Source organism: Esox lucius, chromosome 13 (assembly GCF_011004845.1).
Source record: "Esox lucius isolate fEsoLuc1 chromosome 13, fEsoLuc1.pri, whole genome shotgun sequence".
Lineage (NCBI taxonomy): Eukaryota > Metazoa > Chordata > Actinopteri > Esociformes > Esocidae > Esox > Esox lucius.
Genome location: NC_047581.1, coordinates 8,670,919 through 8,684,218, shown reverse-complemented (window position 1 = coordinate 8,684,218; position 13,300 = coordinate 8,670,919). Strand labels below are relative to the sequence as shown.

The 13,300-nt window shown below is 40.7% G+C and overlaps 1 protein-coding gene across 1 annotated transcript in view; it reads right to left on the bottom strand.

Moving 5' to 3' along the window:
• Positions 1 to 11,977, bottom strand: part of LOC105024690 (calcium-binding protein 7) — a 31,766-nt gene extending 19,789 nt beyond the window's left edge. The window contains exon 1 of the mRNA XM_010894778.3: positions 10,935 to 11,977. Coding sequence (XP_010893080.1) covers positions 10,935 to 11,046 — 112 coding nt within the window. The 5' untranslated portion in view covers positions 11,047 to 11,977. The remainder of the gene's footprint in view (positions 1 to 10,934) is intronic.
• Positions 11,978 to 13,300: the final 1,323 nt, after the last annotated feature.

Genomic DNA, 13,300 nt, shown 5'->3' with positions numbered 1-13,300 from the left:
GACGTCGTTAGGCCTGGGCGTCCGGGGCTATGGCCCCTGTTCTTTTATGAATAGCCCCGGATCTCAAATGGACCAAAAAAATTATAATAAAGGAATAGCCCCTGATCTATTCATCTATAATTCTGATTGTAGATGTCTAGGCCGCTAGCGTGTACATCTAAATGTTCCGCATGTACGTTCAAAACCCTGTACTTTCTGTCCTGGGTGGGGTGGGGGGGGGGGTGCTAAGCCCTGAATGTATTTTGATTTTAGCAACGCCTCTGTTGAGCAGCATGGCATTAAGGTCTCAAATACATCTCTGATGCTGTGGTAGGCAACGAAATAACAACAACCTTTTGATTGATGTACACAAAATAATTCTGAATTACTGACATGTGAAGACACATCTGTTGTCACAGGACTTTGAAAGAAGAGAAAAAGCTTGATGGCCCAGTGTTGCCTGGCCATTAAATAAAATTTATATGATAGAACTTTAACTTCAGTTGCTGTTTTTTATGCTTTATGGGCAACATATTTGTTTCTATAGCAATTGGATACGTTTTGTGGTAAATGGTAATTGGATCTATGGTAACTGGATAAGATAAGTCAAGTTTAAGGTCGACTAAAGTGATGGTAGATTGTCAATGATTAACAAGATGCTATTTTAGAACCTTGCTGTGTGCTTGGTACTCCTGCACTCAGAGAACTTGAAAACAAGCCGACATCTTTGCCACGGATATGGGTCACTGGTATGTTTTTGTCCTCATCACCATGGAAGCATATATTTTCATTGGATGGTTTGACCCCTTGAAAATTCACCCCCGCAACACCCACAAATCTTGCACAGGCATACGTTATGTGCATAATTTCCGCCGTAGCCTACTGAGCGTATGCCAGAGTCTTTAAATATCTTCATTTGTATTCACTCAAGTATTTACACAGAACTGGAAAGCAAACTCTCTCCTTGAGGCTATCAGATGTCAATGTTTCTTCTGCTTCGACGAGTGAGTGGGGCAGCATGAAATTTCAAAATAGCCTCACGGGCTGTCAGTGTTATTGGGAAAACATTGCTACAGGGTGGTTTTGTGCTCTTTTGCAGAGGTAAAATCTACAACCTGGTATAAAATAAGAAAGAGTTAAACAGGTCTTTCCTATAGCTACTTAAAGAGCTGACTAGTATTATGTGACTCATAGATGCTCATAGAGAGTCTTCATATCTGTGTTCTATTTGAAATCACTTTGTATTAGTGCTGCTTTAGGTTCCTGCCTCTGCGGGAAAACACCCAATAGGATCTCATTCTAGTTGACAGCCATTAGGTTTTGTTTGTGAAACAAGGGGAAGCCCATCACCATGCCTCAGGCGTGAAAAGTGCTTCTGTTGATTTGGTTGATTTTGATTTAGATGACTCCGGGCATTTTACTTTGGTCGCGTTTGTAAAACAGTTCATCCCAAAAGTGTCTCTCGATACATTCACTGAGTAAGCATTTTGTTAGACTGACAATAATAAAAGGTTAGCATTGTTTGCCTAGGCCCTGTATAGACGCTACAGTGTGTATGCTAGCTGGCTTGCAGATGGTGTTTAGCGTTTAATGTTATTTTTGGATGTAAGCGAGGAAAAAAAACACAGTAGACAACAATTGGTTTTGGGGCGTTATGCCACTGTAGACCAGCCAACATTGTGCCCATATCCACAGTGATCCCAATGCATCTCATGGTTGATCACTTCAATGAGATATAATGTGTCTTCTCTGCTGTAAAGCACATGAGCAGAACCATGTTGTGTCTCTGCCTTCGGAGATTCACTGTAAACCCAAGTGTACCATCTTTTGTCAAATATTTTTCCCTTCAAATATATTAGTACAGGTAGTGACAATTTTACAGACTCAAACCAATTAAGTCAAACAGGGTCTAGAGTTGTATAAGCTGTATATTGAACTCATACATTTTCTATCTTTTAAGTTCCTAGGCAAATGCTATACATGTTTAACTTTACTGTATATACAAATTTGTATAAAATGCAAATAAACACAGAATGCAATGATGTGCAAATAATGTATACCCTATATTCGACATAAAATACAAACCTGATTCCAAAAGATTTGGGACACTGTACAATTGTGAATAAAAAAAGAATGCAATGATTTGGAAGTTTCAAATTTCTATATTTTATTCAGAATACAACATAGATGACATATCAAATGTTTAAACTGAGAAAATGTATCACTTCAAGGGAAAAATAAGTTGATTTTAAATTTCATTGCATCAACACATCTCAAAAAAGTTGGGACAAGGCCATGTTTACCACTGTGTGGCATCCCCTCTTCTTTTTATAACAGATTGCAAACGTCTGGGGACTGAGGAGACAAGTTGCTCAAGTTTATGAATAGGAATGTTGTCCCATTCTTGTCTAATACAGGCTTCTAGTTGCTCAACTGTCTTAGGTCTTCTTTGTCGCACCTTCCTCTTTATGATGCGCCAAATGTTTTCTATGGGTGAAAGATCTGGACTGCAGGCTGGCCATTTCAGTACCCGGATCCTTCTTCTATGCAGCCATGACATTGTAATTGATGCAGTATGTGGTCTGGCATTGTCATGTTGGAAAATGCAAGGTCTTCCCTGAAAGAGACGATGTCTGGATGGGAGCATATGTTGTCCCATAGATTTTCTATATGTTTAAGGTCAGCCAAGTTTGCTGGCCAACTAAGAACAGGGATACCATGGTCCTTAAACCAGGTACTGGTAGCTTTGGTACTGTGTGCAGGTGCCAAGTCCTGTTGGAAAATGAAATCTGCATCTCCATAAAGTTGGTCAGCAGCAGGAAGCATGAAGTGCTCTAAAACTTCCTGGTAGACGGCAGCATTGACCTTGGACCTCAGAAAACAGTGGACCAACACCAGCAGATGACATGGCACCCTAAACCATCACTGACTGTGGAAACTTTATACTGGACTGGACTGATCTCCAAAGGAAATGCAAAATTTACTTTCATCAGAGAACATAACTTTGGACCACTCAGCAGCAGTCCAGTCCATTTTGTTTTTAGCCCAGGCGAGACGCTTCTGACGCTGTATCTTGTTCAAGAGTGGCTTAACACAAGGAATGCGACAGCTGAAACCCATGTCTTGCATACGTCTGTGCGTGGTGGTTCTTGAAGCACTGACTCCAGCTGCAGTCCACTCTTTGTGAATCTCGCCCACATTTTTGAATGAGTTTTGTTTCACAATTCTCTCCAGGGTGCGGTTAACCCTATTGCTTGTACACTTTTTTCTATCATGTCTTTTCCTTCCCTTCGCCTCTCTATTAAGTGCTCTCCGAAAGGTGTCCCTATGTGAAAAATAACGTGATGAAGTGCCCTCTGGGTGCCCTTCCTCATGGGTGCCCATATCTGTGAGGAAATGTGATGAAGTGCCCTTTATGTCACATTATGAGTTGCAGTGATGAAATTCACACAAGTTGGAACAGCCTGTGATTTCAATCCAGCCCTCAATCAGTTGTTGTTTTTGATTTCCAATGACCGTTGTTACGTCATTTTGTCCGCAACAATGTACAGTAAAGAGTTTGATCTTTAATATAATTTGTTCATCGAGACCCGTTGTGTGATTTTATTGTTCCTCAAAAAAATGTAGCAGTGTATATACTGGTGCTGGTCATAAAATTAGAATATCATCAAAAAGTTGATTTATTTCAGTAATTCCATTCAAAAAGTGAAACTTGTAACTGACAACTAATGAAAACCCCAAATTCATGATCTCAGAAAATTAGAATATTTTGAAAAGGTTCAATATTGAAGACACCTGGTGCCACACTCTAATCAGCTAATTAACCCAAAACACCTGCAAAGGCCTTTAAATGGTCTCTCAGTCTACAAACCTGATTCCAAAAAAGATGGGACACTGTACTATTGTGAATAAAAACAGAATGCAATGATGTGGAAGTTTCAAATTTCAATATTTTATTCAGAATACAACATAGAAGACACATCAAATATTTAAACTGAGAAAATGTATCACTTTAAGGGAAAAATAAGTTGATTTTAAATTTCATGGCATCAACACATGGGACAAGGCCATGTTTACCACTGTGTGGCATCCCCTCTTCTTTTTATAACAGACTGCAAACGTCTGGGGACTGAGGAGACAAGTTGCTCAAGTTTATGAATAGGAATGTTGTCCCATTCTTGTCTAATACAGGCTTCTAGTTGCTCAACTGTCTTAGGTCTTCTTTGTCGCACATTCCTCTTTATGATGCGCCAAATGTTTTCTATGGGTGAAAGATCTGGACTGCAGGCTGGCCATTTCAGTACCCGGATCCTTCTTCTATGCAGCCATGACATTGTAATTGATGCAGTATGTGGTCTGGCATTGTCATGTTGGAAAATGCAAGGTCTTCCCTGAAAGAGACGATGTCTGGATGGGAGCATATGTTGTTCTAGAACTTGGATATAACTGTCAGCATTGATGGTGCCTTTCCAGATGTGCCCATGCCACACGCACTCATGCAACCCCATACCATCAGAGATGCAGTCTTCTGAACTGAGCGCTGATAACAACTTGGGTCGTCCTTGTCTTCTTTAGTCCGGATGACATTTTATTGTTTTTGGAAAAATATATGCTCACTTTGAATTTGATGCCAGCAGCATGTTTCAGAAAAGTTGGGAAAGAGGCAGCAAAAGACTGCAAACGTTGTGTAATGCTAAAAAACTAAACCTCATGGAATATCAAACAACTATTTAGGTCAACTGGCAACAGGTCAGTAACATGATTGGGTATTAAAAGATCATTCCACAGGGGATGGGTCTGTCAGAAGTGAGGATACGGGTGGGTTCACCACTCTGTGAAAGACTGCGTGGGAAAATTGTGCAACAATTTAAGAATATTTCTCAACGTAAAATTTAAAAGAGTTTGGGGATCTCATCATCTACAGTATATTGCATCATTAAAAGATTCAGAGAATCTGGAGAAATCTTTGTACACAAGGGACAAGGACTTTGGACCCTCAGGCGGCACTGCGTCAAAAACAGACAGGATTCTGTAGTGGACATCACGGCATGGGCTCAGGAACACTCCAGAAAACCATTGTCTGTGAACACAGTACGTTGCTGCATCCACAAATGCAGGTTAAAACTCAACCATGCAAAGAAGAAACCACATACAAATAAGATAAGGAAGCGCTGCCACCTTCTCTGGGCTCGAGCTCATTAAAGATAGACGAAGTGGATAAGCGAAGTGGAAAACTGTCATGTGGTCTGATGATTTTTGGGAATCAGACTCCTCGTCCTTCGGCTAAAGAGGAGAGGGACCATCCTGCATCTTATCAGCGAACAGATCAAAAGCCAGCATGTGTGATTGTATGGGGGTGCATTAGTGCACATGGCATGGGTGACTCTGTGAAGGTACCATTAATGCTGAACCATATATACAGGTATTTTTCATGGAAGGCCTTGCTTATTTCAGCAAGACAATGCCAAACCACATTCTGCATGTATTACAAAAGCATGGCTCCGTACTAAAAGAGTCAAGATCAAGATCATTGAAAACATTTGGCGCTTTTTGAAAACCCTATATCAAGCAAGAATGGGAATACATTTCAGTTTCAAAACTACAGCAATTGGTCTTCTCAGTTTCCAAATGCTTACAGAGTATTGTTGAAAGAAGAGTTGATGCAACACAGTGGTAAACATCCCTTTCCCAACTTTTTTGAAACTTTTTTGCCCCGCAAGCTATAGGTTCCACGATCAAATCTCCTCACAGTCAAAACAAAATATGCATTTAGATTTGTTCTGGATAATAAAACACTTGGCTGGCTGTAAGCTTCAGCATCTACATTATAGTAAGCCTAGAATAAAACTATATTAATACAATTATATTGTGACTGATTCTGGTAGTTTTTTGAAGTACGCGTATGTGCATGCTTTTGGGGGTAATAATATAAGCTTTATCAAAACCTCTTGTGCAGTAAAAGAGTTGGGGTTTCCATGATTCTCTTGTCTTTTCACTTGACAAGAAGTCAGTTATCATCACCTATAGTTATTGTATCAATGTCATTCACAAATGATAGAAAAACTAATGTTTTTGTGACATGAAATGAAATAGCTTTGGCAGGGAAAAGTTAATCTTCAGTCTCACCCAATTCTGCTAAATTCTTATGAATATTCCTAGGAAGTTAGTAGATACCAGTAAGCTTGTTACTGGCTAATAAGCTGTTAAAATGGCCAGTGGCAAAAGCCATACATTTCATAGATGCTATTTGTGGTGGAGGAAAACTTAATAAGAAATGTTACTCAGTTACTCAATGGTTAATGGTGTCTAAAGAAATATTCAAACTTGATGTGATGTTAATGCGTGACAGAATGATATAATGTCAAGAGGCTATACCAACACCCAGCAGATGTATAGCTTGGTGGTGTAGTGATTAAAGACACAGCATTTCACGTGGGTAATCCAGGTTTGAATCTCGGGAGGGCCACAACGATAAATCCTTTTTATGGCCCACCGGCTGAACTAGGCTTGACTGGTTTCTTGTTTTACTACATGACTGTATTACATTAAAAACGTGGGATAAACCCTGTTTCCAAATGTGTTTGATATTTGCGTAGCTAAGGTGAATTAATCAAAGTACATGCAAAAACAAGGATAATAATGCAATATTAAAATATCAATATGTAGTAGACCCCGCTGTTCATTTTAAATGTAAAGCATTTGAGAAAAATGTGTTCGCGTATCTGTGCTGGGTGCCACCTTATTCCCTTGAAACATAATTGAGAATGAATTACATAGATGTTAACCCCAATGAGCCCTGTGTCTGGTCTTCCTGGGCATACGCCTGGCTCTCATCATACCTGAGGATGACAGGCTAGGGCGTAGGAGTGAGACAGAGGGGACATGCACACCTCCATGCCCACCCCCACCCCACTACTGGTCCCTCTACTACTAAGATCACTTTGTGAAAAATATTAATTATGTCTGCCTCAATATCAAACTCACTCCGACGCCCACTGAAGACAGGAATCAGTTTTTTGATTGTTGCCTCCTGACAGTGTGGAGAAAATGTCGACAACACCTGGTCTTGTTGTACATTGGCAGTATTTAATCCCACACACATTTAAGCCTTCAGAGCAAGATAAAAAATATATATATTCTCTTCCAATTTTAGCCTTTGACAATCCTCTCAGCCACTGGGAGAGTGATGCTAGTTGCCTCCTACTCCCCTCCCCAATCCCTGGAGTGTCCAAACTGGTAATTGAAAATCAAGCTATTGGCTGTGTGTGTGTCATTAAAAGTCACCCAACCCGTTCTCTCTCCCTTACGCACACACAAGCACACACACGAATGAGCTATTTGACCCGTCGTAGCCGAAGCTGTCTACCTCCCAAATCGGCAGACTGGCGCTGATGCGTTTAACATCTCTGACAACCAGAAACTATTCAGCCCTTATCTCAAGAGACTCTGCATAGGCTACTTGATGCGTTAGCCCAGAGACTTTACATTGCAGAGTTTTTTTGATTATTTAGTCACAGAGAGAGATGGCGAAATGGTGCAATATTGCTTCTTTCAGGAGCTTGACAGATGATTCCAAAATGATTTTGGAATGAGCCTGCAATTGTGATCATGAAGATCAGTGCTCGCTGAAAAGGACGCATTCAGATCATTCTAAAAGACATTGTGATCATTAGCGGCTGAAGAGGATTTCTCTATAATTCTGTCTGTCTGAACGCTACCCGCTGCGGCCATGCGGCTGGCACTGATTTGGGAGTAAAGCTTGAACGGCTTAGTTCTTTGTGAAAGAGTCCGATTGCAGTGAGCCAGTGATTTCCCTTTTGTCTCATATCATTAGAATGAAGCGAAACCAAACAGTGTTTGTTCAAAGACACCAATGGGTTTGTAGACTGCCAACAGAAGAAAACATGAATTACTCGAAAACAACTAGAAATTGTGACCCGTTTGAATTACATACTGTATATTGAAAAAGAACAACAGTCACAGTTTCATTCAACTGAAATCTCCAAAAAAGTCTTAACTTGTTTCAATTGTACATATGCGTACTCCTAAATGATCTGCATGAACACCTCAACCTCAATGTGTTTGGGATAGTGATTGCTGGAGATATGTGTGATATTTTAGAACAGTTGTTTTCTAGGAAGTGGGCGATTTTAATGGGCTGATCATGTTACTTTAGTGGACCTTTTAAAAAAAATTTGCTAATAACCTTTCAAAGCTAATTTGGAATAACTCAATAGGTATGATGCAGACCTGTTTTCTCCCATATGCCTCTTCATGCAATTGGTGTGCAAATACATTTCTATTTGATGTCATGTATTTTCTCTGAAGGAATGTGATACCCTTGGATGTCACTGTTGTGGGAGTGAAAGGGTAGACTAAAGAAAGACAATCCAAATGACACCCCAATGTAACGTATTTCTGAAACTCCTCTTCAGTCTTTTCGAGAACAAATCTACATGGGGTAATCTAGGTGTTAAAGACTCCAACCTGTTTTTCACCACCAATTATCAGGGACTATTCTGCAGGCACCGGATTGAGTTTGTACTGGTGAAATGTAAAAACTATATGCCCAACTATAGTGGCAAGTGAGTTCTTACTGTGTAACCATCTAGTAGGCTGAAGGCTTGCTAGGATTTTGTGGCTGGGGTTGATATGACTTGGACTCTGAGGGTGGCTTATACAATCCTAGTGCTAGCGCTGGGTGCTTGTATTTTTGTTTAATGCTGATTTCTTTTCAGGCTTTCCCAAAACTTTAACCTTAATTTAACCATTCAGAATGAATGCCTAAACTTAACTTTCAAATGGTTTCAGTTTTAATCCCTATGCTTGACCTTAATGCTATATCTTCCTCACTATTGCTGAGTTTGACTGACAGCTAAGAGGCAACACCTTGCGGTGTATTTAAAAATGAAAGCCATAGCAAAATAACAGATACAGTGACACATAGTGAAAATAAAACGTCAAGCCATAGCATAATTCGATTGCTGCAGTTTTGGCACATGTGAAGATTAGGTTGGTATTTGTTGGTTTCTATACTGTCCTATTTGCTACAATAGTAGAGACTGTGACAGAGACATGTATCCTTCAACTACCCACAGCATGGATACATCTTTTGACCTACTCTTTAGATGTAAGATCATTTCTCATGAGGTCAGTCTCTACCACCCATCTTCCCAAACAACATATGATGGTATTCATATTCACTTTCTTTAACCAGCTTTTAGAATTTAAAGTAAAATACGTAACTGAACATGTTTCCTGTGCTGTACCAAGCCCAAGGTGTGTGCGCTTGCTTGTTTTAAAAGGTTGGGGGGGGGGGGGGGTCTGTGCATTCATATTACCCCACATTAAAAAAACTGTTAATCATGTTTTAGTCCCAGGGAATTTCCACACTGGTAACCCTAACAAATCCAAGATCTGTCAAACGAAACACAAATAATATAATATCTAATAAAACAATCTGCTGACACTTTTGCATGCAGCCTTTCTTGATTCACACCAATGGTTTTACAGTACACCAGTAATCACCTTTTCTCACCACAAAGCAGCACAATACTATATCATATTTAAGTCAATGTGTCAAACCTCAACCACACAGACGAATGCTGCCGACCTTAAGTTCCAAGACGGCAGAGGGAGGCAAGTGACTTAAGAACTCCACCCCAAACCCCCACCCTGTTGCACTCAAAACTATAATTGTGTTCCATTTGAAATCCAAGCTAGAAATGAACTTTAGCTGATCCACAAACCTAAATCAGATGACAAGGCCAGTTGTCAGTGGGTGTGTTGTAGTGTATGATTCCACGTTAAGCCGACCAGACACCACAACATGGAATACAGCCCTGGAATAGGAGATGCGTGTTGCCTTTCAGTTCAGGGAGATTGACTTCAGGTGAAAAACTGATTCTAAACAGGTGTAACATTTTGTAGTCGGTTAGAAGCTGCAGCATGTCATACAATGTGTGCATTACTCAGATTTCTCATTCACCAAGATATTCGACTGGGTTTCAATGTTGTAATGTGGGAGTGTTGTAGTGCATACTGTGTGTGAGTCTGTACCAAGCCAGCCACACTGAATGCAGGAGTGCAATGGGAGATGTCGGACACGAACAGGATTCTCTCGTAGAGATGACATCTTCAGGGGATCTCTAGGTGGTTACTTGTCTACTAGGCTCACTGATTTCAGTGGCTGTTCATGTAAATATATACATTATGTCATAGGTAAATGTGTATCAGGGGGTTCCCAGTGACACTGGCCTCTGAAATAGTAGGAATGCCAGATTTAATTTGAGATTGCCTTCTCATTAGAAAATATACTGCTTAGTCTCTGACTGAGGCATGAGTTCACACCAGGTGGGAGAATTCCTTGTATGGCATTATGTCCCCTTCAGATCAGTAATATATGTCCACCGTTTGTCACAGTGTGTCACAATGATAAAATAAATTACATCTCATTATTTCATCAATGTCTTATGAAGCTGTGGACGACCCACTCTTTTCACAATTTCCCGTGAGCCGGCTAACATAACAGGCTTTATTCCCACAAATGTAGCCCAGTGATTAATGATCAAATTAATTTATAAATTCATCGGGTATTAAATTATAAAGTTATGGTAGAAAAGCAACTACATTTCTGTGATTCGCAATCTACAGTGGACAGCTGTATAAAACACCTTGTCAACGCAGTAAGGGTAGGGACTGATTTTAAATACGGACGGTCTGAGCGGCGCTGTCCGTGGTTCTGAACCGAATAGGGACACAGCCTGAAGAAACTCTGCTCGCTCCTTGGTTATTACACACGTTACCTCAACGCCAACCCAAGTAGAACATACTGAGTTAAATAGCTTGAACCTGACACTTACTCATACATCGATAGGTTCATGATTATGTATTGACTGGGCAAACAAATACTCGCAGAGGTGATAACCGAGGAACAGGTAAAATCGAATCCTCACCTTCCACCTCGTCCTCGGGCAGTGTGACCGGTGCTCGGTAGGCGAGCATGTCCGGGATGGTGCAGATGCCCCGGTACATCAAATTGGAGTTGATTGGATGCATGATAGGCATGGCTGCGGTGACGGTCTGGGGTTACCACCTGTGCCCTGGTCTTCATAGAGTGGTTCTTCGGTGAGTCGTTCACAACTTTCCCCCACTTTCAAATAGGGTGCGGATGGTTAAGTCCATTGATAGCAAGTATCCGCTTTGGCCACAGGTTTCAGAGGCAGGAGACAGGATTGGATCATTTAATTCCTTCAGTTGCCTAAACGTGACATGTATGTCACAGTACCTTTTGTATTTCTCTGGAGAGTTAACAGTTGTATGTTACTCGCAAAATGTATCTACCCTAGACGGAAGAAATTAATCTGTAACTATTGAAAATTGGCAACAATGCCACACTAATGGTTAGCTTCTTAACTGAACAAAATACATCACGGCGGCTCCATCTGATGAGACACCGCCAGAGAGGTTTCAGAGCAACAAGCGAATCCAAACAGCGGGTTTTCTCACTGCAGTAAGCGAGAGACAAAGAAAATTAGATTATTAAGCGTGCTTAAATCCTCTGTTTTAGTCCAGTCGTAGGCTAAACGCAGAGTCAGAATATTCATTCAGACACTTGTTGGATCTCTGGGAGTCATTTTCTTGGCACATACTTTCACTTTATCTTTCCTTTGAGCTTCAGTAATAAAATCCTGGTGAGAAACACAAAAAGCGTAGGAATTAAAAGTCCAAATTGACCTTCACTCAAAACATCCAAACGCAAGCCCCCCTCCCCCCGAATTTTTAGAAACATAAAAAGACTGCGTTCATCCAGCGGGCACACTCGCTCAACGCTATTTGGGTCGTTGGCACTGTTCCATTCCCAATCCACTCTTCGTTCCGCACAGGTAAGTGACTCTATCTTGTGAACCGCAGCCCTGGCCCTTGTGTATATTCAGCTCTTCACACACGCGCACAAACACACAAACTCCGCACCCTGAATCCATGTGTGCCTCTTTCTCAGTGTGTTCATTCTGTATTCTACTCAGCGCGCGCACCAAATCCCCGTCTTGTCTGCCACGACAAACGTGCCACCTGAACACAACACAAAAACAAGTGCTGTGATTAATGACCCTCAGGCACCATACTGATGATTTCTCTCCTGACGTCCCTTAAATTTAAATGAATACCCTTTAATCTGAAACCTTCAATTACACTCCAAATGACACACACTCAACAGCCATGTGTGCTACCGAGGTTGTTGACCAGAAAGCCTTTGTACATGAAACAAAACAGGTGTCATTTAAAATGTTGCTGGTGGCTGTCATAATAGGGACAGGCAATTCTATTGAATTGAACTCACAATGGTGACTTTATTAAGCGTTACTGGTTTTTCAGATAGCAAGCTCAACTGGCTTTTCGTTATGTGATTGATAAAGTACAGAGTGTTTTAAAAGATAAGTGAAGTCATATACACTTCATTCCCAAGTGTTCCTGCTGAGGCAGAGCTATTTGCATAACAATGGACAAGGGCATTAACATTAGTAGGTCAATTAGCTTCTGAAAACTTTTATAATCATTAGCCTCTATCACCAATGCACTCTTTCTGGCTCTGTGTCTCTGTCTCTACCATACCTTTGCTTCCTCTCCCTCTGTTTCTCTCCATCTCTTTCTCTCTCCCTTTCCCCTTGTTTGTCTCTTATTCTCCCTGAATTAATTTAATTTCAATGTCATGGGAAACAATTGTTTACCCTGCAAACCAAAAGAACATTAATAAGGATGACATTTTTTTTTTTAAATAAACATAGCGTGAATTGTGCAGCGGCAAAGCTGCTTCCTTGCAATTAGGTCTCTCATTGCAGTATAAGGGTTCAAATCCTGCAGGGACCCACAGAGGTTGGTGCAATAAGCAGTACTGTCCATTTTTCTGGGGTTAATGATCTAATTTGATTGACATGACTCATTGCATTCTACCGCCTCCTTGTGGCAACTTGGATGCCTGAGAAGTCAATTAGGGTAGAAGACCCTGGAGTGTGTTTCCTCCAGCACATAAGTGTCATGGTATAAACCTTGCAGTTGCGCGAGCAGTGTGATAAAAACTGGAGCAGCATCAGATGTGCCTCAGAGCACAAATCTCTGCATTAACCATCCTTAGTCCACTGGGAGTAGCGGAAATGAGGCAGAGCGAAGTTAGGGGGGAGAAAGGGCCAAAAAAATGATTAAATAATCAGAAACTCTAAGCTTACATCACAAACAAATGTTTACAAAGGATAAAGACTTATCAAATGTTATATTTTGACAAACATCGCTGTGATAATTTGAAAATGGTCCAGGTATGAATGGT